Genomic DNA, 27,664 nt, shown 5'->3' with positions numbered 1-27,664 from the left:
GAATATATACATAATATGTAGATATGTAACAATTTTGTTATATTTGTGCAAGAAGAATACATAATATAACTATTTTGAATTATACATTGTTGAAAACCTCTTTGTAGACGACATTAGTAGTAGTAACAGAAGTTTGTCCATCCTCGTCTAGAGCTAAAACCTTAAGGCTATCAAGATGAGTGACTCAGGAAAAAGTCACATACAATTGATCGTGATTAAAGACTGATTTTTTCAACAATATGCCAACGTGAGTTACTCACTAGTACAGATTTGCACATCCGCTACCCTTGTACAAGGGTAGCGGATACCAGGGTCGCTAAAAACCTTGACCTTTCCGCTACCCTTTAACAAGGGCAGCGGAAAGTTAAGCATCCGCTACCCTTCTATTATAGAAGGGTAGCATATTTTCTTTATTTTTAAAGCATCCGCTACCCTTCTTTAAACAGAAGGGTAGCGGATTTTTTTTTTTAATTAAAAAAATCATTATTATATTTAAATTTCCTAATTCTTTTAAAATCCTATACAGAATTCATACACTACATATCAACATAATATTAACCATCAACACAATTTTATCAACAAACCATCAAAACACAATATTATCAACATATTATATTATAAATACAATATTATCAATACGCAAGCTCATACATGCTGATGGCTATGGCTTTAATCCATCCTAGATGAGTATACCTCCTAACGTTCTGTCTTTGATATTTTTGGTGGCTTCTTCTAATGCCCCCCACCATATCTTTTGGCATGGCATAGTGTATGTTACGATGAGATTCAGTTACCACATCAAAGTCTGGGACCTATCAAGATAATGATCTATTATCAGTAAATTTGTGGTTGAAGCTGAAAGGAGAAAGCATTTGCATAATAACCTAAGAAAGAACTGATCAAGAAAGTCTATTGAACAAAATAAAACACTCCATAAAAACTTGCACCTACATTATTTGTCTTACCTTTAAATGTTTTGATTTGGCTTTCTTTGATAGCTCCCTTATGCAAATGCAAACTTTTTGAACATTTCTTTTTTCAACATCTGATGTGGAGAATTGATCGATACCATTCAATCCCAAAATTTTGCTTATCTACACGAACAGGGGAACTAATAACCTTCACCACCACAACTTATTATCATTGAAAGATTAAAGTGAAAAAGAGCCATTTACTCAGAGGTGCACTACTACACTACTACACTATTAGACATGAGACTTTCATCAAATATAGATAAAGATCAAAGAAAAAGATGGAGCGAGCTGAGAAATGTCCTCAGAGGTGACCATAATAACAACAAAATAACAATACATTGTACATTTCAAGGCGGTGTTGAAGGCGGAAGTGTGATCTGTGGTGAGGAGTGCAGCGACGACGGAGGCAGGAAGAGGTGGCGGAGGTCTGTGATGGCCTGGAGGAGAGGTGAGATCTGAGAAATGCGCAACTAGGTCTAAGAGCCAGATGTGGTTTTTTTGTTGTGATCGTTTTTTTGTTTTTTTTTTTTTTTAAATAATTGTTTCCAAATCTAGTTTCAACTGCCCTTTCTACAAGCAAGGGAAGTTGAAAGTATATCCCCTTGGAAAATCGCTACCCTTTTTAAAGAAGGGTAGCGGTTTCTTATTCATTTATTTACAAGTATGCCACCGCCCCTTTCTTTTTTAGCAATACACTACCCTTGTTTAAAGAAGGGTAGCCTAATGTCATATTTCTTTGCTCCATTTTGTACTAGTGACTGTTTGACCCTGACTTTTGTTGATAGTCATTGCATATGCTAGCATCAACGGGAATTAATTAAATTTTAGTCAACGAAACTTCACACGGAATAAATTTTATAAACTAATTAATTAATTATCATAATATTCTTTCCATAACTAATTAGTCACACACGAAATATTTATGAAATATATATAGACTAATTATATATACACCGGTATGAATATATAATTTGTATAATTAATTAAATTTAGTCAACTAAACTTCACACGAAATAAATTTTATAAACTAATTAATTAATTATCATAATATTCTTTCCATAACTAATCAGTCACACACGGAATATTTATGAATTATATATAGACCAATTATATATACACAGATATTACAGAAATGCCCCTAAGTTTTGGGAGGAAAATTTGACTAGGAGGATTTTACTTTCAATTATATAAAGATATATAGATATAGATATAGATATAGATAGATAGATTATCATTATTTTGAGCTTAAATTAATACAAATATTAATCTTTACTGTAATTTAAATATAAGATTGAAAATATATACAACTAAATTCGAATAAAATAAGCCAAGCACCTTGTGCTCAGATTGCATGTAGTGACCTCTCTCATGTGGGAGGTCATGAGATCGAGCTTCAATGGAGGTTTTGTTGACTCTGTGTGCTTCATGTGAACAGAGTCTATGTAAATAGAACACTTCAATTCTATCTTTCTTTTTTTTGAATGCTTGCTGCTGACTCTATTACATTGTAGTATTTGGAGTCAACGTCGCCTCCACTGAGGCTCGAACTCATGACCTCCCATATGGAAAGTCACTACATGTCATCGGAGAAAAAAATGCTTGGCCACTTCAATTCTATCTAATTAAAATAAATTCCACATAACTTCAAAAAATAATAATAATAACTTCCACATATCAATTGGTGAACTTGAACCAGGACTATGTGGTCCAATGGTACCCGGGTTGGACTTCCATTTGGAAGATTAGGTTGAGAAAGTATATGAACAGATACTACAATGTATAATAGAGTCAGTAACTTCCAAAAAAAAAAAAAATTGGTGAACTTGAGATTTTCATTTTCTTTTATTTGAATATATTTTCATTTTATATGAAATTTATTGTCATTCAAAATTTTAATTTATTTTAATAGAATATATGTTTTTCTTTTTCATGAATACTATTGCCATTTTTATTTTTAGTCAAATATTTTTTAATACATATCAATTAGTTCATAATATAATTATTAATATAATTGTCGATATATATTCAGAATTTATATATTTCATGCCATTTTTTAATCAAGTATTCATTATCATTTTCTTTTCCAACTACCTAATTTTCATGCCATTGTTATTCTTAGTCAATGATTCTTTTTTATACATTTCTTTTTTAATTTTTCTATACTATTATTTGGACGGTGTGACCATTTCCTTTTTCATTTGAGTCAATATGGGATCATTTTTTATTTTTAATCAAGTATTAATAATCATATCTTTTACAATTGACCTAATTTCGATGTCATTTTAATTCTCAGTCAAATATTTTTTAAACATATAAATTAGTTTATACTATAATTATTAATATAATTTTTTTATATATATTCAGATTTATATATTTCGTGCCATTTTAATCAAGTATTAATTATCATGTCGTTTTCCAATATATATATATATATATATATATATATATATATATATATATATATATATATATATATATATATATATATATATATATATATATATATATATATATATATATATATGTAAACTGGCAATTTTTCCCCCTGTATTGTTTACTTATAGCATATTTTCCCCCCTATGTTGTTTATGTAACCACTTTATCCCCCTCAATTATTTTTGAAGTGGCTATTTTCCCCCTTCTCCGTTAAATAAGTGTTAGGGCTGTTAAATATGAAGGTAAAAATGGCATTTCACTTATTATTATTATTATTATTATAAATAATAATAATAATAATAATAATAACATATATATATATATATATATATATATATATATATATATATATATATATATATATATTATTTTCAGTAATATATTTTGTGCCATTTTTAATCAAGTATTAATTATCATTTCCTTTTCAAATTGATCTACTTTTTATGCCATTTTTATTCTCAGTCAATGATTCTTTTTAATACATATTAATTAGTTAATTATTAATAACGATTTTATTAATATTTCTATGTCGAAGTGATTTTATGATACTAACAACTATTAGTGTAAATAAGTTTCATGTGTAAATAATATATGTAACTGTTAGGAATATATTGTATAAGTTTTGATGTGCCAAATGTATTTTGTAGACCCCAATTTTATTTTATTTGAGTCAGTTCTGGTTCACAAAGTATGGTGCACCCCTGCCAGGAAGCCTACGTGAAAGCCTTATTGATGGAAGAATAAATGTAAGCGGGATCATAGCTTAACACATTTATGAAGCGCTCAAGTCATCAAAGGATAAGATGGATGAGATGGAAGAAAATTTGTTGAAGCATGCTTGATACTTGATGGTTTATGGTTTGATGGTTTGATTCCTGTTGAGAGCATTTTTGTCTAAAAAGGTTTAAGACAAGCTATGGTGAAGTGCTATATTGGGAAATAATATCACGAAGTGATACCATGAAGTATGATATCGGGAAGTGCCATCATGAAGATATAGTTTTGATAACATGATATCTTTTGTTATCGGATGATGATGTCACAATGTGATATGCTTTTAGAAGAGTTATGGAACCCATGTGAAGAGATGAGACAAAAGGATTTAAATCATGATATGTATCAAAAGGTTAATTAGTTGAGTTGGAAAGAGTGTTGCTAAGTAACTAAGTGATACATGGTTTGACTCTCACTTGAAGTAATTTTTATGAAGACATGATAACAAGTTCATGATACTAGCCTAACATGATATTAGTTCATGATACAAGATGGACATTATATACAATCGGGATATGACATCACCAAACAAGCTATGACATCATCATGGTACAATTGTTAGACAGAATGTTTTTGAGAACCCGCAATTTTGCGAAGGAAGAAGAAGGAGCCGAAGAAGCTGATACACGAAGGAAATCTTTTAAATACTCAAGCAAGAATCAGCAGATAAATTATTTGATCAACTTGGCATATCAGATCAATAATTCAACAAAAGTCAAGCCTGAGATTAATTCAAATTTGGAGGCTACACATTCCAAGAAAAGCTTTGTCAGATTAATTAAGAGCAACGGCACGATTATTCAAATCTTCTGACAGACGGCGAAATGACTTTGCAAACCAAGTTGGCACAATTATTTGATCAACTACAACTCAAAATGGACGATCGAGATCGAAAGTTGTTCAACAGACAAATAGTTTTCATTAGCTATAAATTGTCCAAGCAGACTTGAAGTCAAGCACGGTGAAAAAGAAAGAATTCTACAACAACAAAAAAACAACGAAGATTATCCAATCAAACATGAAGTGATATATTGAGCTATATACGATAGAATTCAAGTCTGAGAGAAGAAATCATTGTATTTCATTGTAAATCTTCTACTGAGTGTAGAAAAGGGGTAGAATAACTGGAGAGAGTGAAAAACCCCAGTTTGAGTGTAGCTTTGTGCGTAGCACTCGGTTGTAAAGGGCAGAGTAACAAGAGGAGCTTGTGAAAACCCGGTGAGAGCGTAGCTTTGTGCGTAGTTCTCGTGGTGTAAGAGTACAGCTTGGTGCGAAGTACTCGGGAAGGCGGAGTAACAAGAGGAGCTTGCGAAAAACCTTGGTGGAGTGTAGCTTTGTGCGAAGCACTCGGAGAAGTGTCGCTGGACACTTATTCATTATTGTATCTGGGTGATCGAAGAATAGTGAATTTCCTCCTTGAAGTGAAAGGAGAAGAGTGGACTAGAAGAATTACACCATCTCTGAACCACTATAAATCTTTTTCTCTATTTACTTACTGCTCATTTAATTTCGTGCATGCTTATATCATCTGCGAACTAACCCATTACTATTTATCGCGTATCTTTTTCTGTCTGGGTTTGATAGTTCCCACGTTTGCATGTAAGTGATATTTTACATACATCATCCTTAATCTATATCAAGTGTTTCTAACGTGATGCATGTATAAAATCTCTCTTTGAGCACTACACAATCAAAGCATAACACTTTACCGCTACTTATTCCGCTGTGCACACTCTAAGTTGTTTAACTTGTTTATGCTTGTTACTTAGAGTTGAAATTACCAAAGTGTTGTATGCTTGAGAAAAGTATGAAAAGTTAGAGAAGTTGTCTATTTGAGTCATTTCTTGACTGCTAGATAGATCTCGAAACTTCAAGATGAAGAGAGATATGGTTCTTGCTCAAAATTTGCTTTTCTCACTTGATAAATTTGATGATTGGAAAATACGTATGCAGGTGCACTTATCTGCTTTAAATAATGAAATGTGGGAAGTCATCACCACTGGTCCTATTAAGATCATGGAAGTTAATACCGCTACCCCACGAGATCCAAATGCTCCACAATATGTTCCAAAGCCAAAAATGGAGTGGACAAGTGAAGATAGAGGGCGAAATAACTTGGACAATATTGCCAAGGACATTTTGTTCAAAGCGGTCGATGACACCATATTCCCAAAGATTCGAAAGTGCACCACGGCAAAAGAAATATGGGATACTCTCATAAGCATCGGTGAAGGCGACGAACAAGAAAAGGACAACAATCTAACCATCGCCATGAAAAGATTCGAAGATTTCAAAATGCTTTCTAACGAAAGTATTACCGATATGGAAGCTCGCTTAGTCAAGATTCTTGGTGAAATAAGTGATCTTGGCAAACCCATCTCCCAGAAGGAAATATCACTCAAAGTATTGCGTGGACTACCTTCTAATTGGGACATGAAAGTAACCGCAATGCGAGATCATAGAGATCTAAGGACATTATCTACGGATAAACTCTTTAGTGATCTCAAGGCGTATGAGTTCGAAATGAAGACACGAATTGGAGAATAACGCGATGAACGAACATCCGCACTAATGGCCGATCAACCGTCTACATCAAGGTCAGTAGGAAATAATGATTTTTTATCTGACGAACAATTTTCCTTATTTGTTAGGAAATTCAAAAAGTTTATGCGAAAGAACAAATTCAAGAGTTCACCACAAGGAAGCTCGTTTAGAAGACCAAGGAAAGAAGCGGTCGAAGATAACACAAATGTGTGCTATAATTGTAGAAAGTCTAGACACTTTATGGCAGAATGTCCACACCCCAAGGTAAGCAAAAATTTGAATGCTACTAACCCTTCGCAGGAAGAATACAAGTCGAAGGAAAAGAGATTCAAGAAGGATAAACGAAAAGCTTTGATAAGTGATCCACTAGAAGCAAGCGAATCCGAAGAATCATCCAGTGACGAGAGTGATTCATCACAAGAAGATACGGCGCTTCTATGCTTAGTTGGCAAGACATCCGAACATGAGGAATGTTTAATGGCGCGCGAAATCGACGAAGAGGTATCTTCTAGTTCTTTTAGTTCCTTTAGTTCCGTTGACACCTCTTTCGAGACTCAAGAATCATTTCAAAGTCTTATGGAAGATTGTCAAAAGATCATGGCCACTCATACTCAAATTAAAGAGCGCAATAATACATTAATCCTTGAAAAAGAAGAAATGGCACAAAAATTGCAAAATGCTCTAAATGAAATGAGTAAATTGAAAGCCGAAAATATTCGACTTCAAGAAGAGTGCAAAGCTAGAGAGGTTCGAGAACATAACCTTCGGGAAGTAATCGCATCATTTACGCATTCATCCAAAATAATGGATAAAATGGTAAACATGCAAAAACCCGCTGGAGATAAAGCCGGACTAGGCTACGATCCAACATGTTCTAAAACCCCTCAAAAGTTGACTAATTCTACTACTACTTTAATCAATAAAGTTCCAGTGGTAAAATTTGTGAAAAGTCAACATAGCACAATGAGACAAGGAGTTGGAAACAAAATTAATGCCCATAAAAATGTTGTAAGGCCGAATCAAAATAATAATATCTCGGCAAGACAACAAAATTTTAAAAGACAAAAATTTGTATCTCAAAAGAGAACCAACGAGTCAAGTGCAATGAAACCTCATAGGAATATGGGAAGAATTCCGAGAATTGGGGCTGGGAGATTATATCCCTCAGAAGGAGATTGGTCGCTTGAAGACAAACCATGGACCAAGTCCAGATTTGCTCTATTTCATAGAAACAAGCAACTATCATCTTCCCAACCCGCAACAAAGCATTATTCGCAAGTGCGTTATGATTATAAAGTTTTTAATGGTTACAAATCACCTACTCTTGGATCAGTGGGATCTAGGTGGATTTGGATGCCAAAAATTACTAACGCAAAAGGACCCAAACAAGTGTGGGTACCTAAGAATAATTAATTTTATTGTAGGAAATTTGGTATTTCGATAGCGGATGCTCTCGACACATGACCGGCAATAAAGCTAGTCTGGTTGAGTTCAAAAGTATCGAAGGACCAAAAGTAGTTTTTGGAGGAAACGATCGATATGGAACAACAAAAGGCACTGGAACAATTGTGAAGAATGGCCTACGAAATGAAGATGTTTCATTTGTCGAAGGATTAAAATTCAATTTGTTTAGCACAAGCCAATTTTGCGACAAAGGCTATCTCGTAGAATTTTTCAAAGATAAATGTCAAGTCAAAGACGAATCTACGAAGGAAGTTGTACTAGCCGGATCGAGAAAGAAAAATATGTATGTTGTTGATTGGAGTACAACGAAGGACTCTGTATGTTTGATGGCAAGCAATTCAAATGAAGCAAGTTGGGAATTGATATGAACCTAGTCCAAGATTCAAATAAGATGGAGTATTTGTCCCAAGAATGCTCTCAAAAGTAAAGATAGACATGGATCAAAATACCTTAAACCTCACGAGAAACCCGTAGTCCCGAATCCTCAAAGACTTTGGAGAATCCCATGTAGCATCAAGTACCTCGATGTTGCAATCTTCAATCAACTAGAGTCGGATCAAGTTTTCTTCAATTCAAGAACGAGTCCACGAACCTAAATCTAAGGTTGAAGAAAGGAAGATTGATTCGAGTCCACGAATCAATTTGCTAGTCGAGTCCACGACTAGCCACTAATTGAGTCCACAAGTAGCCATAAGGTTTCTTACACAAGTGTAAAGAAAAACTTAAGAATTTTATTGAATTGAAGCCTCTTTAAAACTGATATGGATGTGCCCTATTTATAGGTATAGGGCAGCATTGTAATCCTAAATACAATGGGAATAAGAGTCCTAAACCTAATCTAGAAAGCAAGTAAATATAGTTCTATTAGAAAGGGATTTAAGGAATCCTTTCTAAATACAAACTAGTGTTTTCTAATTAATGCCAAACAATTAAAATAATGATGACTAAAAATAATAAGGCTTATTTGGGCCTAATTTAATCTCCAAAATCAGCACTTAAACAATTATAAAATCATTGAATTCTTCTTCATCTTTTGCAAATGGGCTTAACTTGGATTTCCACTATCTTTGTATATCACCAATGAAGAGTTGTCTTAATTGTTTGGACTTGGGCCATGTGATTGGCCCAATTGGTATTTTTGATGGATCTTCATTATGTTGGGCCACATCATCCTCCCCTTCTTGAAAATGATTCGACCTCGAATCTTGTAAGCATTGTCTTCGATCCATGATATCACTTGAAATGGGCCACTATAATACTTTCCTCTATCGTATGGAATTATTATTGGACCTTCTTGTTTCTTCCACCAATGATTCTTTATGGATGTAGTTATGAGCCTTGTGATGAGCCCACTATAGACCCTTATTTGATTCCATGTGTACTGGTTCCTATTAGGAATGGCACAGAAGGCTAAATCATCTAAATTTCAAAACCATCAATAAGCTTGCACAAAATAAGCTAGTCGATGGATTTGCACAAAATAAGCTAGTCGATGGATTGCCCAACATTGCATTCAAAAAGGATCAATTATGCGATGCATGCCAAAAGGAAAAACAAATCAAGTCATCATTCAAATCCAAAGCTCAAGAGTCAACATCAAGACCTCTAAGTCTACTGCACATGGATTTATTTGGTCCAGTAGACCCAGTAAGTATAAGTGGTAAGAAATACACTTTGGTTGTTGTTGATGATTTTCCAGGTACACTTGGACGTTATTCATAAAGAAGAAGAACGAAGTTGAATCGAAGTTGCCAGAGCTACTAAAGCAACTACAAGTCGAAAAAGATATGAAGATCGCAACAATTCGAACCGATCGAGGAACCGAATTTGTGAATGGCGTGATTCAATCCTATTGCAATTCACAAGGGATTCTACACCAAATATCTGCCGCACGAACGCCGCAACAAAATGGAGTAGCTGAAAGAAGAAACAGGACACTCAAAGAAGCTGGACGTGTCATGATATCAGCCGCCGATCTACCAAAAAGATTTTGGGCAGAAGCTATCAATACGGTGTGCTATACTCAAAATCGCAGTCTAATCCACAAGTCATATAACAAAACACCATACGAATTATGGAAAGGGAGGAAGCCAAACCTCACTTATTTTCATACGTTTGGATGTAAATGTTTTGTACTTGTTAATGGAAATTCCTATTTAAAGACTTTTGACGAACGTGCGAACGAAGGAATATTCTTGGGATATTCATCTTCTAGCAAGGCGTATAGAATATTCAACAAATCAACAATGGTGGTAGAAGAATCAATTCATGTTGTGTTCGACGAAAGCAACGGAAAAGAAGTCAAAGATAAAGGATGTAAGTCTAATTTAAATAATTCTAACAATATTTTTGAAGAAAATGTGTTGCAGGATATAGAAGAAACAAGTGACATGGGTACTCATCAATTGGAGACAATACCCATTGTGGCACGAGAAGTACCAACCATGACCGCACCCGAAGTTGCACCCAAAATTCCAATGGAAGAAATCCCAGTAAATGAATCCGAAGAAATACCCGTCAACAATTTACAACAAGATGAAATTCAACAAGTGGCACAACAAGTGGTATTTCAACAAGAAGGAAACTCTGAAAACCCAATAAGTTTTCAACCGAATCGAAAGTGGCTAAAAAGTCATTCACATGACTTAGTCATTGGAAATCCGAGAGACGGAGTTAAAACACGATCATCTACAAGGGACCAACAAGATGCAATGTTCTCATGTTTTCTATCACAACTTGAACCAAAAGAAATTGATGAAGCTCTAGCCGATCCAAGTTGGATAGATGCAATGCAAGAAGAATTGGATCAATTCAAGCGCAATGATGTTTGGGAACTTGTTCCAAGACCAACGCACCAAAATGTAATCGGCACCAAATGGGTCTTTAGAAACAAAGCAAACGAAGATGGCGTTATTGTTAGGAATAAAGCAAGATTAGTCGCAAAGGGGTACTCACAAGAAGAAGGCACAGATTTTGATGAAACATTTGCCCCCGTCGCACGACTCGAAGCAATAAGAATTTTCCTAGCATATGCAGCCTACAAGAACTTCACAGTATATCAAATGGACGTAAAGAGCGCATTTCTTAATGGCTTACTTGAAGAAGAAGTTTACGTCGAGCAACCACCCGGATTTGAGGTAAAAGGCACTGGTGATCAAGTCTACAAACTCAAGAAGGCGTTGTATGGGTTGAAACAAGCTCCGCGAGCTTGGTACGATACCTTGTCAACATTCCTAATTGGTTGTGGATTCACCAAGGGCCTAGTCGATAAAACCCTCTTTAGAATTCAAGAAAATGGTTATATTTTATTAGTGCAAATTTATGTTGATGATATTATTTTTGGAAGCACTAACATTTCTTTGTGTGAGAAATTCTCTGAACTTATGCAGAACAGATTCGAAATGAGCATGATGGGAGAATTGAACTACTTTTTGGGACTACGAGTCAAACAGCTCAAAGAAGGGATTTTCGTGAATCAAGCCAAATATACAAAAGATCTTATAAAGAAATTTGGGCTAGATGGAAAATCCTCAGTCAAAATTCCCATGAGTACTTCTCAAAAATTGGACAAAGATGACGAAGGCAAAGACGTTGATCAAACGATGTATCGAGGAATAATTGGATCATTTCTATATCTAACCGCAAGTAGACCGGACATATCCTACTCAGTCGGAGTATGCGCAAGATTTCAATCGAAGCCTAAAGAGAGCCATCTGATTGCAACGAAGAAGATAATTCGATATTTAAAGGGAACAATCATTGTGGGATTATGGTATCCCAAAGAAGGAGATTTTACACTAACTGGTTATTCAGATTCAGATTTTGCAGGGTGTAAAATAGATCGAAAAAGTACCTCAGGGACATGCCAGTTCTTAGGGGGAAGATTGGTTTCTTGGTTCAGCAAGAAACAAAACTCCATAGCTACGAGCACTGCCGAAACCGAATATATTGCAGCTGGGAGTTGTTGTGCACAAATTTTATGGATGAAGCAACAATTGTTGGACTATGGGATTAAATGCGAAAATGTTAGTATTTCATGTGATAATACTAGCGTGATTGCAATAACCCAAAATCCAGTACTTCATTCGCGAACCAAACACATCGACGTTCGACATTATTTCATACGAGACCACGTCGAGAAGAAAGATTTGAAGATCGATCATGTTCCCACAGAAAATCAAATTGCCGACATTCTCACAAAACCGTTGTGTGAATCTCGTTTTGCAACTCTAAGGCACGAAATGGGAATGATTGAAATGAGCTAAGTATTTCAAAACTCTTAAATTCGAAAATGTGCGTACGTGCTTTGCATGAAATTTGTTACCTATGTGCTCTACGTGATTTAATTTGAGTAATGTGTTACAATTTATTTGTGTACATGTTAGTAATTTTATCTTACGAATTTGGGTACGTAGAAATTGTTGTTAATTATGTAAAGGATATATAATTTAGGGGGAATATGTCATGATAGTGGGTAAGTGCATATATGGTTTAGGGGGAATATGCATGATACTGAGCTAATTTGAAAACTGCAAATGATACCGTGCATGCAAGTTGTAAAGTCAGTATGGATTATGTGATCATCAGCCTTATTTAATTTTGACCTGCTTAAGTCAACTGATGTTATTTTATTTAAAATTAGAAATGTATCTGGCATCCTTTTTTAATTGGAACTTGCACTTATCTGTCTGATTAATTTTATCGGTCGCTCATATTTTCTCAGATTTATCGGATCTTGAAATTAAATTGTTAGCGTGAATATATTTATTGCACTAACAATTATGTGTCGAAGAAATTTTTGCTCCATGAACATCTACATGTGGCAGTTAATTGAAGCTTAATTTTTGGCGCCATGTACCTACAAATGGAGTATTAAAATCTGAGTTAGCAAATTTAAATCAGTGAAAGTTCGAAGTTGCCCTCAATTGTTCTACAATCTCTTTCTATCCACTAAAGGGCAAGATGGTAATTTTACCTAGGCATTTATTTTGCCTCCAACGAGAGAAGAGGAAGAAAGAAGATCAACTTCCATCTCCCTCATTCTCACCGCCGGCCGAATGCAAGAAGAAGAGAAGAAGCTCTAAAATCTTCCAATCCTACCCAACCCATCCCAAATCCTCTACATATATCTCTTCTACACTTAAATATCCATCACCCATCCTCACCATTAACCTCAAAACCCCTCACAACCAAAAACCCATCCCCTTCAACCCAAAATTTCGGACTGCCGAAATCACTACCCGAAAAACCACCTCAAAAATTCCCAATTGTGTTCTAATTTAAGATGGAAGGAGCTCCCAATCAAATTGAAGCCGAAGGATCAAGGAAAATTACACGGGTGATTCGCGGGATGATCTTGGACCTTGAGGATTACAACAAGCATGTTCAATCCAAAGACTTGGGGGTAAAAATTTTAAACTCTCTTGAATCTAGTGGGTTATTAAATTTTTGCTCTTTCAAGTATGATGGATTTTACAAGAATGAAGTAGTAGAATTTTATAAGCATGAATATGTCGAAAATGACTTTATAAAATCTACTGTTGGAAGTGTTGCATTGTCAATTGGGTTAGATGATGTTCGAACCAAATATAATTTGTTGGAGAAAGGTTTGAGAGTTGAAAATCATGGATTTGATTTGAATACCTTTTGGAGTGAAATAAGACACGAAACCGCACCGGTCGGGGCTTGCAATAATGGAAATAAAGTTTTGTTCAAGCATGAATATGGAATGTTGCTAGATATTGTGCATAAGATTATTGAATGCAAGTATGCTAGTAGAAATTATTTTACTAAGGAGAAATTGGGTTTGATGCATATTATATTGAATAATGTTGCTGTGGATTGGGGAGTTTTTGTGTTTGGTCGAATGATTAAGCAGGTTGGGAATGCGAAACCGTTGGTGAATGGATGGTTTCCTAATGATATTGGATATGTCTTTGTTGTTGGAGAGTTATTAAAAGCCAAAGGTGTTGCCCTGTCTAAGCCACGACCCATCCAAAACCAAAACTACATCTTTAGAACACCAACCCCAGTTGAACCCTCACAAACAACCACCCGAAAGCGAAAACCGGCAAACCCGTCAAACATATCCTTAACCAAGAAATCCCTTGTTATCCGAGAACCTAGTTATGGAGAGTCCAACGCCCACAGGAGAGCTAGTGATGATGCTTGTAGCCATCCCTTTGTTACCTTACCCGCACCCATAGTCAACTCCTCGAACCCGAATGAAGATGAAGTGGGAGTTCTAAGCAAAGTTGGGAGTGTAGATAACATTCCTACGTATGGGGCAGATAGTGTTTTGTTGGGGGAGCTTAATCGTGTTAAGTTTTGGAGAAATTGGAGATTGAGTGATCACCATTCGGTTGCTACAACCATAGGGCCGAATACTCTTGAGTTAGAAGAGTTTGCTCTAGCATGGTTAGGTACAAGAAACCTTGCTCTTGCTACGAGGCTATTAGTGATCAATGAATGTTTTATCAAGAAAGTTGCCAATAGCCGAGGAAAGAAAGTTGCTCAAGTTGTTACCGAAGATGCCGTCGAGACAGTTGATGGATTTGCTCGTGATGACATTGCCCGAGCTATGATTCTTTCAAGAGAGGAAGCTCACGGACCACCGGGAGAAGCATCAACTTTGAAGGAAACCGATGGTGGAAGCCTAAATGATTTGGATGCATTTCCTTCAAATTTTGGAGGTGACAATCTTAGCTTTGATGCTATCTCTCCACACACGGGCACGGATGTGACAAATTCGGTAAATGAAAATTTGGAGAATAATCAAGTCACACTTAATCCTACATCATTGGTGAATGAAGAAAATGTTGGTGATTTGAATGAGCATGAAACCCGTGAGAATGCACAAGAAGGAGTGATGCAAGTTGAATCATCTACTCTGTTACCGTTAAGTTGTGCAGAGCCTATTGATAACACCATTGTCGAGCCACTACATCTTGATGCTACAACACAAATGGATGCACCGGAACCGATTGAGTCCACCTAGCCGAGACCACTACCTATGGCACATAAGGAGGTACATTCTCATTCTATTGATGTTGAAGCTTTAAGGCAAAGTATTGTTGGAGATGTACGCAGGGAACTTCAAGAGATGAGAGGAGATGTTTCCCAAGAGTTTGAGAAAGTTCACCATCGATTTGGTAATGTTGATACCAAATTGGATGATTTTCACAAAGGTGTGTATGAAAGGGCCGAATCATTACTTCTTGGCCAAGGATCAATGCAAGGTGATATGGCTATGATGACCACCAAGCAAGAAGAGCACAACCGGGAAGTCTTGAAGATGTTCCTCGATTTGGGAAAGAAAGGAACCGATTGCGAATCAAGACTACGGTTGGTGAAAAATCAGTTGAAGGCCTTACTTCATAAAACCGGCGTGAACAATGATCTATTAGTTGGAGTTCAGAAAATCCAACTCGAAGCTTCGGCGAGCTTTCAAAGCTATGTTGCTGCTGCCGAAAAGGGGGAAAGGGCTAGAGGAGCTCCAAGTCATTTGGTAAATCACTTGATTGGACCGTCATCACAACGGCCATTCATTGAGCTTGTTCGACCTCCGGGAGTACCACGAGGAGTTTCTCCTATGCCAAAGGTTCAAAGTCAAGGACGAGGTCGAGGAGGAAGAATTATGGAGTATCATGTGACTGCTCAAAGTTCGGATTTACCAAGTCCACAAGATTGCCCAAGGTCATCACCTTCAAGATCAATCTATGATAAGACCAAGATGAAGCTAGTACGTGAGTTGGAGACATTCTTTGGACACTCAAGCAACGAGATGGTAGATGGAAGATCATTTGAAGAATGCGTTGCTTGGAACCAAGCCGGAGTGTTACGAGGTGACAATATTCAAGAAGCATATGGAAACTATGTAACCGAGCAAGTCACCGCACCATACCAACTCAAAGAAGGTGAACAAGATTTCAAGAAGCTAAGGGCACATGTGAATGCCTTAATTGGCAAGAGGTAAAAATGAAGTTTTTTTTTTTTGGTGTACATAATCCTAGCTAGCTTGTTCGAATTATATTTTTTTGGTACACAATATAATAGCTAGCTCACGGCTTATCTCTTTAATTGTCTTAGTGTGTTTTTTTAATTGCTTTAAAGTCTCAAGATTTTAATTGGACTTAGCAAATGCATGTAAAGCGTATAATTGAGAAAATAAAATTGAAAGGGGGAAGAAATATTAAAAGATAAAAATCAATACGCAAACCCCGCGTTTTAGTCTCAATATACGTTTAGGACCGTCCAAAATTAAAATCTCTAAGTCCTAAATGTGTTAAACCCGTCAAATGGCTAGTCGCGATAAAATTGGACAAAAAGATTATTTTTCAAAATTTGACATAGCCAAATGACTTGAGTATAAGTTTCGGCATCATCAAAAAGGGGGAAATTGTTAGGAATATATTGTATAAGTTTTGATGAGCCAAATGTATTTTGTAGACCCCAATTTTATTTTATTTGAGTCAATTCTGGTTCACAAAGTATGGTGCACCCCTGCCATGAAGCCTACGTGAAAGCCTTATTGATGGAAGAATAAATGTAAGCGGGATCATAGCTTAATACATTTATGAAGCGCTCAAGTCATCAAAGGATAAGATGGACGAGATGGAAAAAAATTTGTTGAAGCATGCTTGATACTTGTTGGTCTATAGTTTGATTCCTGTTAAGAGTATTTTTGACCATGAAGTATGATATCGGGAAGTGATTAGTTTTGATAACATGATATCTTTTGTTATCGGATGATGACGTCACAACGTGATATGCTTTTAGAAGAGTTATGGAACCCATGTGAAGAGATGAGACAAAAGGATTTAAATCATGATATGTATCAAAAGGTTATTTAGTTGAGTTGGAAGGAGCGTTGTAAAGCAACCAAGTGATACATAGTTTGACTCTCACTTGAAGCAATTTTTATGAAGACATGATAACAAGTTCATGATACTAGCCTAACATGATATTAGTTCATGATACAAGATGGACATTATATACAATCGGGATATGACATCACCACAGAATGTTTTTTAGAACCCTGACTCTCACTTGAAGCAATTTTTATGAAGACATGATAACAAGTTCATGATACTAGCCTAACATGATATTAGTTCATGATACAAGATGGACATTATATACAATCGGGATATGACATCACCAAACAAGCTATGACATCATCATGATACAATTGTTAGACAGAATGTTTTTTAGAACCCGCATTTTTGCGAATGAAGAAGAAGGAGTCGAAGAAGCTGATACACGAAGGAAATCTTTTAAATACTCAAGCCTGAGATTAATTCAAATTTGGAGGCTACACATTCCAAGAAAAGCTTTGTTCGATTAATGAAGAGGAACGGCAAGATTATTCAAATCTTCTGACAGACGGCGAAATGACTTTGCAAACCAAGTTGGCACAATTATTTGATCAACTACAATTCAAAATGGACGATCGAGATCGAAAGTTGTTCAACGGACAAATAGTTTTCATTAGCTATAAATTGTCCAAGCAGACTTGAAGTCAAGCACGGTGAAAAAGAAAGAATTCTACAACAAAAAAAAACAACGAAGATTATCCAATCAAACATCAAGTGATATACTGAGCTATATACGATAGAATTCAAGTCTGAGAGAAGAAATCATTGTATTTCATTGTAAATCTTCTACTGAGTGTAGAAAGGGGGTAGAGTAACTAGAGAGAGTGAAAAAAAAAACCCAATTTGAGTGTAGCTTTGTGCGTAGCACTCGGTTGTAAAGGGCAGAGTAACAAGAGGAGCTTGTGAAAACCCGGTGAGAGCGTAGCTTTGTGCGTAGTTCTCGTGGTGTAAGAGTACAGCTTGGTGCGAAGTACTCGGGAAGGCGGAGTAACAAGAGGAGCTTGCGAAAAACCTTGGTGGAGTGTAGCTTTGTGCGAAGCACTCGGAGAAGTGTCGCTGGACACTTATTCACTATTGTATCTGGGTGATCGAAGAATAGTGAATTTCCTCCTTGAAGTGAAAGGAGAAGAGTGGACTAGGAGAATTATACCATCTCTGAACCACTATAAATCTCTCTCTCTATTTACTTATTGCTCATTTAATTTCGTGCATGCTTATATCATCTGCGAACTAACCCATTACGATTTATCGCGTATCTTTATCTGTCTGGGTTTGATAGTTCCCACGTTTGCATGCAAGTGATATTTTACATACATCATCCTTAATCTATATCCAAGTGTTTCTAACGTGATGCATGTATAAAATCTCTCTTTGAGCACTACACAATCAAAGCATAACACTTTACCGCTACTTATTCTGCTGTGCACACTCTAAGTTGTTTAACTTGTTTATGCTTGTTACTTAGAGTTGAAATTACCAAAGTGTTGTTTGCTTGAGAAAAGTATGAAAAGTTAGAGAAGTCTATTCACCCCCCCCCCCCCCCTAGACTTCTCGCCACCCTTTCGGGACCAACAGTAACCTGTATTCATTTTAAAGTTTTGTTATGTAATAACTATATAGGAAACATTGCTATATTACAATTGAAAAAAACATACTATTATTTTATTGATTTCCAAAAACATACTATCAATTAAATAAGATTTGATATTTAAAATGAGTAATTAGCTAAAATTATAAACTTTTAATACACCGTATTAAAATAAAAAATTATTACAAACATCTTAGTAAACTACATTAGTAGTTAAACTACAAAAGAAAATCTATATTCTCATTTATCAGTAATTTTGATTACACCAAGACTAATTAATCTATATATTAATTGCACAAGTTAGGTGTTGCCACATCCTTTACTAACATCCATTTTAATTTGTCCAATGTCTAAACTTATGACTCATATGTATAATCTTCATCTTCATCATAATAAAATTAAAAAGAATATGATAGTTGTTAATTCATCGAATGTCTAAACTCATAAATACAATCTTCATCACAATAAAATTAAAAAGAATATTATGATAAAGAATTGGATATGATACATCTACCATTCAAATTTCATGCATGAAATATTTTCACAAAATAAAAATAAAGTAATTAATAAATCTAGAGTAAATACCCAAAATGGTCCATCGACTATAGCTAAATTCACAAATTGGTCTTCGACTTTTAATTTCAACCAATTAAGTCCTTAACTTTAAAATTTTAACAAAATTTGGTCCTTTATCTATTTGACCGTTTGTTGACTGCACTTTTTTAGGATATATATGTAATTTCATGGTCCATCGTTGGTTTTTTAAGGTTCCGGTTGCATTTCTAGACCGCACTGTTACATTTGAATCCACTGTCGGCGCTGCACCCCATGCCGAAGAGATTATAGCTTTTGATAGATAGATCGCCGAAGTTCCTGGAGTGGCTCTTCGAGAAAGACGTGACACCAAGCGATGTAGGCAAGCTGAACCGGCTCGGGATCCCCAAGCAGCAAGCGGAGAAGCACTTCCCCCCTCCGAAACGGTGTTGTTACCTCCAAGAGCGTTCTCTAAGCTGAACCGGCTCGTGATCCCCAAGCAGCAAGCGGAGAAGCACTTCCCCTTTCGAAACAACGATGTCACCTCCAAGAGCGTTCTCTTGAGCTTTGCACGTGAAACTACATATATATCCTCAAAGATCGCGGTCAACAAACTGTCAAATAGATGGAGGACCAAATCGTGTCAAAATTGCAAAGTTAAGGACTTAATTGGTTGAAATTGAAAGTCGAGGACCAATTTGTGAATTTAGGTATAGTCGAGGGACCATTTTGGGTATTTACTCATAAATCTATATACAAACAACTTGCTAAAGTGCTTACCTGAAAAAGTTGCAAAATATTGCTTTTTTTTTTTTTTGAATAAAACTACCAATAAAATATACTTTATTAAATTTATATACTACTTTTTTTCAATATATGCAATTGCATGTATATTAATAAGAACTAAAGTCATCCATATAATCCTTATTACAATGAAATTAAAAACAATATGATAAAAAGTTAAATTGGATACATCTACAATTGCATTTTCATGCATGATCGAAATAATGACACAAACTAAAAATAAGGCAATTATTAAATATAATATATAAACAACTTGTTAGAGGAGCTTTGAATTCGATTGGATTCCATCTAAATATTTTATTGCTTTTGCCAAATGAGCCAAGGATTATATTTTCAGGAGATTCACTGGGTAAGCCCAGATTCTTCATTTTGCATTTCTAGTTTTTGTATCCACCAAGTCAAAATTTTGTAATACAATCAAAGTTGTTCTAGAGGTTACTACCACCTCTAAATTTGAAAAAAGTAATTTTACAAGTTTTCATCTACAATGATTGGCGCTCATGGTTGAAACCCTTCAAGGTTGACAAAAGAGATATAGACAAACATCCAAACAAAAAATAAAGTTAAAAAACAACATAAAATTAGATTCTAGGATAAAGATAAATACCCTTTTCACCTTCAAAATGGATCGAATAGCATAGTAATTCTCTATGGTACTACACAACAAAGGAATAATCCTTATTCACAGATATTAAACAATGTTATTGATACATCAACAAACTAAATCTAAAATTATGCAGGAAAGAAAATACAGTATTAATATGAATATAAATATGAATCTTAAAAATGGTAGTGAATATACACATGAAAAAAAAAAAACGAATACACATATTTACGATCCACACTCTCATTGAGTTGTCATCCCTACAAACTTCAACCACAACCCTCTGACATGAACTGCTGCAGTCATCTATCACTGAATCTTCTTCCACCAGCGTCATAAAAATAACAAATAATTTAGTCCAAAGCAAGCCAACTTCAGATTTGCAAAAAAAAAAAAAAAAATAAAAAAAAAATAAAACAAAAAAAAAAAAAAAAAAACCCAACTTTGTAGCCAATGTTACCAGGGTCTCCATCAACGCCCAATCCGTTGGATCCAGCGGCACTAAAAACACTTCAAGCGACAATTGCAAAATAATAATAATAATAATAATAATAATAATAATAATAATAATAATAATAATAATAATAATAATAATAATCTTGAAAATTGTAAAAAAATATTTATGTTTTCAGTAGTGCAACACCAAGATATGATTCCACAAAGAGAACAGGAAGAAGAGGGAAACAGTGCAAAATGAAAAATTATAATTTCCAAACTCACAAATCCATTATATTTATAGGTAGAAAATATGAGAATTATAAACTTGTATAATTTTTTTAAAAGGAAAGTGTAATTATGTAATATTACCAATTAATAAATTTTAATTAATTATTTAATTTTCATTTTACATTTGCTTACCAAATAAGTTTTACTACAAAAGTTTGAGCGGAAAAATGAAATAGGAGGATTTTGTTTATATATATATATATATATATATATATATATATATATATATATATATATATATATATATATATATATAGGGACGCACTCAGGTGCGAATAGGTGCACTTGTAATACATTTTACTTGCACTTCGATGTTCAATTATTTACGAAAATGCCACCGCGTTTTTTTTAAAAATCAGTGTTTCTCATCCATTAGATCTGGACACGTGGACGAACAGAATCCATTCTATTTCGCGCCTGGGCGAGCCGTTCGCACCCGAGTGCAAGTCTATATATATATATATATATATATATATATATATATAGATTTATATATTTAGTTTGGTAATTAGCTAAAAAAAATTGGGATGGGTGTTATTTGGGCTAGACTGTGATTTTGGCGATTTATGATTTTAATTTTTATTGTATATTTGGATTGTTATGCCGGGGAACCGTGTCGGATACGGTTCTATGTTCATAATTACTGAAAACTCTATGTTCATAATTATAAAACTTTATGTTCATAATTTTTGAACTTCATATTCACGATTATTTAACTCTATATTTACAATTACATAACTCTATGTTCATAATTATTGAACTCTATGTTCATAGTTATTGAATTCTATGTTCATAATTTTTGAACTTCATATTCACAATTATTGAACTCTATATTCACAATTACAGAACTTTATGTTCATAATTATAGAACTCTATGTTCATTTTTTTTGGTGAAAGGAAGGGACCGTAAGGTCCCAGAAAGATTTAAGAACTCTATGTTCATAATTTCTGAACTCTATATTCATAATTATTAGGGGCGGAGCCAGGATTTGCTGGTGCGGGGGGAGGGGGCTAATCACAATTTGAGAGAGAATAATAAAACATATTAATATTTATTTAACATATATCAAAATACATCATTATATTACAAATCTACTAAAGATTTTGGTAGTAAAATAACAATTTATTATTATAATAAACATAATTGTAATGTGTTTCATTTGCAAATTAAAAAAGACAGATTAAAGTAGTAAAAATTTAAAGATTTTGGTAGCAAAATGACAATTTATTATTATAATAAACACAATTGCAATGTATTTCACTTGCAAATTAAAAAATACAAATATTAAAGTAGCAGAAATTTAAAGATTTTGATAGCAAAATGACAGTTTATTGTTATAAGGAATAAGGGTCAAATAGGTCACTGAACTGCACACCAAAGTGCAATTAGGCCATCGAACTCAAAAACAATGCAATTGGATTCCTGAACAACACAAAATCATGCAATTAGGTCTAAAATGACCTGTTGATCTAAAATTGTGCTGACGTAACGGTTACCAATTTTAAAAATAAATTTTAAATATAATTTTAAATAAAATAATTAATTAAAAAAAAAAAACTAAAACTAAAACTGCCGGAGACGAATCGTCTCCGGCAGATCTAGTTTTTTTTTTTTTTAAATTTAATTAATTAATTTATGTAAAATATATTTTAAAATTATTTTTAAAATTGGTAATCGGCGTTTAAGGTAAACGGGTCATTTTGGACCTAATTGCATGATCTTGTGTTGTTCAGGGATCCAATTGTATTTTTTTTGAGTTCGATGGCCTAATTGCACTTTGTATGCAGTTCAGTTGCCTATTTGACCCTTATTCCTTATTATAATAAACACAATTGCAATGTATTTCATTTACAAATTAAAAAACTAACTAGATAGCAAATTAACAATCCACTAAAAACGTGTAAGGTGGACACGGTTCCACAGCATAATTTGCCGTCTATATATAATGTAATGCTTATTTGGGCTAGACTGTGGTTTTGGCCATATATGATTATAATTTTTAGTATATATGTAATGTGATGCTTATATGGTGTGGCATTATAGTTACAGTGTTATGAATATACTATGACCAATTATGAGTGTTAATTTTTTAATATCTTAGCAATTTCAGTAATTATATTTAAATTGTAAGCACATTTTAAATATTTCTTCTTATAGTTTTATGAACTCCAATGTTGACCAATACATTAATGGTATGAATGAAGGCTCTTCTAAGATATATTTGAGTTGTGATTCTGTGTGTAAGTCAAATACAAATATTGATATGCAATCTAAAGTTCACACCACTGAATGATACAAATGTTGATATCAGTGGCGGAGTCACAATGGGGGCAGTGGGGACAGCTGCCCCCACTACCCTACCCCATATAAATGATATATATACTAAATATACCAATATTTAAACAAAGTTTGTGTTGGCTTGGATGTTAAAGCCATTAGTTTACCTCCTAATATATAAATAAGAGGTTAGCAGTTCAAACCTTGTTGTTTGCTTTTTTTTTTTTTTTTTTTTTTTTTTAATATTCTAATATTGCCTTTTGTAATGGTTATGTTAATCACAAAGGACAAATACATTTGCTGGAAATTCGTTAATGTTAGTTGGCATAGTTGTTTATTTGGAATAATTAGTTAATGTTAGTTAGCATATAGTTGTTTAATAATTTTATTCGTATTTGATATTTTGTATTTTGTATTTGAACATTTTTTAATTCATTCATTTTACCTTTGCTTTTTCGCCCCCATTCGCCCCCATTCAACGTAAATCCTAGCTCCGCCACTGGTTGATATGTAATCTGAAGTTCACACCGAATTTCTTAATAGTTTGAGAAGGTTGGATCTCCAGTTATGTTGTTGAGGAATATAGACTACTCTTTGGGGCTTTGTATTGGAATACGGCAGTTATGCTATTGAGGAATATAGACTACTCTTTGGGGCTTTGTATTGGAATACGGTTGATTGTTACAAACTTGGAAAACCATGTTATTGAGGTACTGGCGCAAATTCTATGCAGAAACAACACAAATACTAATGTTTTGATAAGAAAACCGGTATTTACCCATGAGCAACTATATGTTGTAGTTTCTAAAGTTTTCAACTATATGTTATAGTTTGAAGTTTCTAAGGTTAATAATCCTGATAAGACAGGTTTTAATTTGGGATGAACATAGAAGTTTTTTAAACACTACTAAAACTGTGAAGTTCACAAAGAAATTTTTAATAATGTACAATTTTTTTATTTACGAAATGCAAACAAATTATATTTCGTTTATTTAATATATGTTCAACCTTTTATTTACTATATGTTCAACAAATACATGTGTTATACCATAACAACATAGCCGTGCATCCGGATGACATACTAGTCTAAGGGTGTAAATGAGCCGAGTCGCTCCCGAGTCGCTCGTGAGCAATTCGGTCAACACTCAGCTCGAACTCGGTCAAAATCGAGCTCGGCTCGAGCTCAAGCAACTCATGGATTAAACGACCACGAGCCGAGCTTAGGTATTGTAGGCTCGCAGCTCGACGAGCCGCTCACGAGCCTTATAATATATTATATAATATATAATATATAATATATAATATATAATATAAATATATTATATTTAGTATATAAAAATAATAATTAGGGAAGGAAAATTAAAATACTTTAATAATTATGTATGGATAAAAGTCATAAAATAAAGTAGTATAAATTTTAAATCAAACAGGTCAAATTCGAGATCAAAATTGAACTCAAATTGAAGCCTAAACTCGAGCTCGAATTCGAGCTCGAGCTCGAACGATCGAGCTGCTCAAGCTCGAGCTCGAGCAGCTCAACAGTTGCCGAGCTCGAGCTCGAGCATCAGTTCACAAGCTTGAACGAGCTCGAGCTCGAGCAATGCTATCATTAACGAGCACGAGGCTCGGCTCGTTTACACCCCTATACTAGTCTAAGCAAATAACCATAACAATCTAAGTCAAACATAAACGAAGTTGTGTTTATTACTTAATTTAGAAAGCAAAAGCAATTATCATTCTGGAGAAACTTAGAAATCCCATTACACAAATCCAAAAATACAAATATTAGGATTTTAAGAATTAGAGCTGCAAAAACCCATTTGTAGTTCATTGCACACCATCTAGCACTTAACTTCCTTGAGACCATGGGCAAAGTACAAGAATGTTGGGTCTGAAGCGCCATCCTTGTAATAAGCAAACACAAGAGTGCTATCGTCACTCATGCTCTCCCCCACAAAACTACAGAAACAGAACCACATCAATTTTTGGGTATAACAAAATAAAGGAACAAAACCTAGGGATTGTTGATGAACTTACAATTGCAGGTCACTAAGCTTTGAGAGCAGGAACTTGGTTGCTCCCTCAATGTTTTTTTTGAACACCTCCTGTTTCTCGGCATCCAGCTTAGGGGTCAACAGTTTGATGTATTTCTTAATGTACGCTACAAATTGCTTCTTATCAAAGGGAGGTTGCTCCTAAAAGGAGTATTATGTTAAACAGCATTTTTATAAAAATGCTACATCACAAACCACGTAATTCTTATATCCGTACCTGGAGTCTGAAAGTGTCAACAATGTCAACCACCTTAACAGCTTTGTCGTCAACCCCCTCATCCTCATCAGCACCTTCTGCAGATGGGTTTGCTCCAATATCTACATCAACTGCTCCCTGGACCACCCACTGTAATTCAAGAAGCAATCAGCACATTTCCCAAATTGGTAAAATCAAAATTTTCATAACTGAAAGGACAACTAGTCACCTTTCCCTCAACCTCCCACAGAACCCCGCTCTCAATTTCCTTGTAGCAAAATGAGTCAGAGAGAAGCTCATCACCTAGCACACAACAAAATAAAATAAAATAAAATAAGTAATTGTTATTCAATTGAAAAGAAATCAAATAAAATAAAAGGTAATTTTTATTCAACCATTAAATTAAAAAGAAAGAACACAATTCAAATTAGATCCATCCCATGCAGATGGGAACACAAGAGCAATAATTGATAACTCTATCATATCAGGAATCAGAAAGATATCAGCGCTCCTAATTAGACAAATTGATACCCCATTCTAATTCTTAAACGTGCAACTCTTTCATTAACACTGCAGATACAATACATAAAATTTTGAACAAGGGATTTTGCATCTGTACATATTAGTCACCCTAAGCATAAAAAAGGCAAATCTAGTATATATAAATATATAATCCTTTTCGAATATCATCAAGCACAGGCAACATACAATTAGTGCCAAAAACTATTATTTACTTGTTCACTTTTCGTGTGTGATAGACCAAAACATACAACTAGTAAAAATAACCTAAAAAGAAAAAATTACGAAATAGTTCAACTAACCATCAAAATAAGCAGATTAAAAATAAGAATACGGTTCATAAGAAATCAATCAATGAAAGATCAGACAAAAAGTGCTAATCCAAAAACATGAAACACAATCGTAGATCTGCGAAATCCGAAACTCTACGAATACATCAAATCAGAAATAACAAGCATCAATTGAGATCTAGCAGTACAAGAGAAAAGCACGCGAAATCCATTCAAACAAATTACCAGTTAGTAAATCCTTATAGACCAGCATGGTTGATAGCTTGAGCTCTCTCGGGATGCTCCGAACAGAGATATAATCAGGAAGAGAGAGCAGAGAGAGGGGTTGAGCGGGGGTACAGAACGAGCATATATAGTGCAAGGGTTTGGAGAAGATGAGATTGATTGGACGAAGAGTTTCCAATTACGGATATAGGACTAGGATTCTTGTTAATGCCATCCATATCCCTGTCAAACATTGATTCTCACTCAAATGGGTTTTCCAAATCATTTATTAATGTTTGCTTGGCTTATTGTTCAACTAACAATCTAATGGTGTGTTTGGCTCATTAGTTTAGACACAGGAATGATAATTAAAATCATAATTATTATTTGGTTAATAATTTTTTAAAATATAATTATGGTATTTAGTTATCTTTTTAATTAAAAATTTCATTCCTTAATTAAAAAAATAATAATAATAAAGAAAGTTAATGTCATATGGGATCCTTCGAGTCTAGTGATTTTGACACATTTAGTCTTAAACTTTCAAATTGATCACTCGTGTTCCTTCAAATTTTAAATTATTATCATTTGTGATCTAAGTTTACCACCCATAGTCCTTCAACATTCAAAATTTAACCATATATGGTCCTTCTGAAAGGATCATGGGTGGTTAACTTTGATCACGAATGATATCAATTTGAAAGTCGAATGACCACGGGTGGTCAATTTGAAAGTTTAGGATCAAACGTGACAAAACCACTATATTCGGAGGATCCTATATGGTATTAACTCTAAAAAATAA

At 34.4% G+C, this 27,664-nt stretch overlaps 1 protein-coding gene and 1 long non-coding RNA gene across 2 annotated transcripts; one reads left to right on the top strand and one right to left on the bottom strand.

Moving 5' to 3' along the window:
* The first annotated feature begins 92 nt into the window (after window positions 1-92).
* LOC109168194 lies at window positions 93-25,683 on the top strand. The gene is made up of 3 exons (XR_002052014.1): window positions 93-103; window positions 4,100-4,103; window positions 25,605-25,683. It is a non-coding gene; the product is annotated as an uncharacterized LOC109168194 (long non-coding RNA).
* LOC109168192 (translationally-controlled tumor protein homolog) lies at window positions 25,275-27,007 on the bottom strand. The gene is made up of 5 exons (XM_019317240.1): window positions 26,884-27,007; window positions 26,079-26,152; window positions 25,871-25,999; window positions 25,637-25,794; window positions 25,275-25,558 (listed from the first exon to the last, which is right to left on the bottom strand). The coding sequence occupies exons 1-5, from the start codon at window positions 26,909-26,911 to the stop codon at window positions 25,441-25,443; spliced, it is 507 nt and encodes a 168-aa protein (XP_019172785.1). The 5' UTR covers window positions 26,912-27,007; the 3' UTR covers window positions 25,275-25,440.
* Window positions 27,008-27,664: the final 657 nt, after the last annotated feature.

This window comes from Ipomoea nil, unplaced genomic scaffold (assembly GCF_001879475.1).
Source record: "Ipomoea nil cultivar Tokyo-kokei standard unplaced genomic scaffold, Asagao_1.1 scaffold3195, whole genome shotgun sequence".
NCBI lineage: Eukaryota > Viridiplantae > Streptophyta > Magnoliopsida > Solanales > Convolvulaceae > Ipomoea > Ipomoea nil.
The sequence above is the reverse complement of the archived record's forward strand: the minus strand, read 5'-3'. Positions and strand labels throughout refer to the sequence as shown.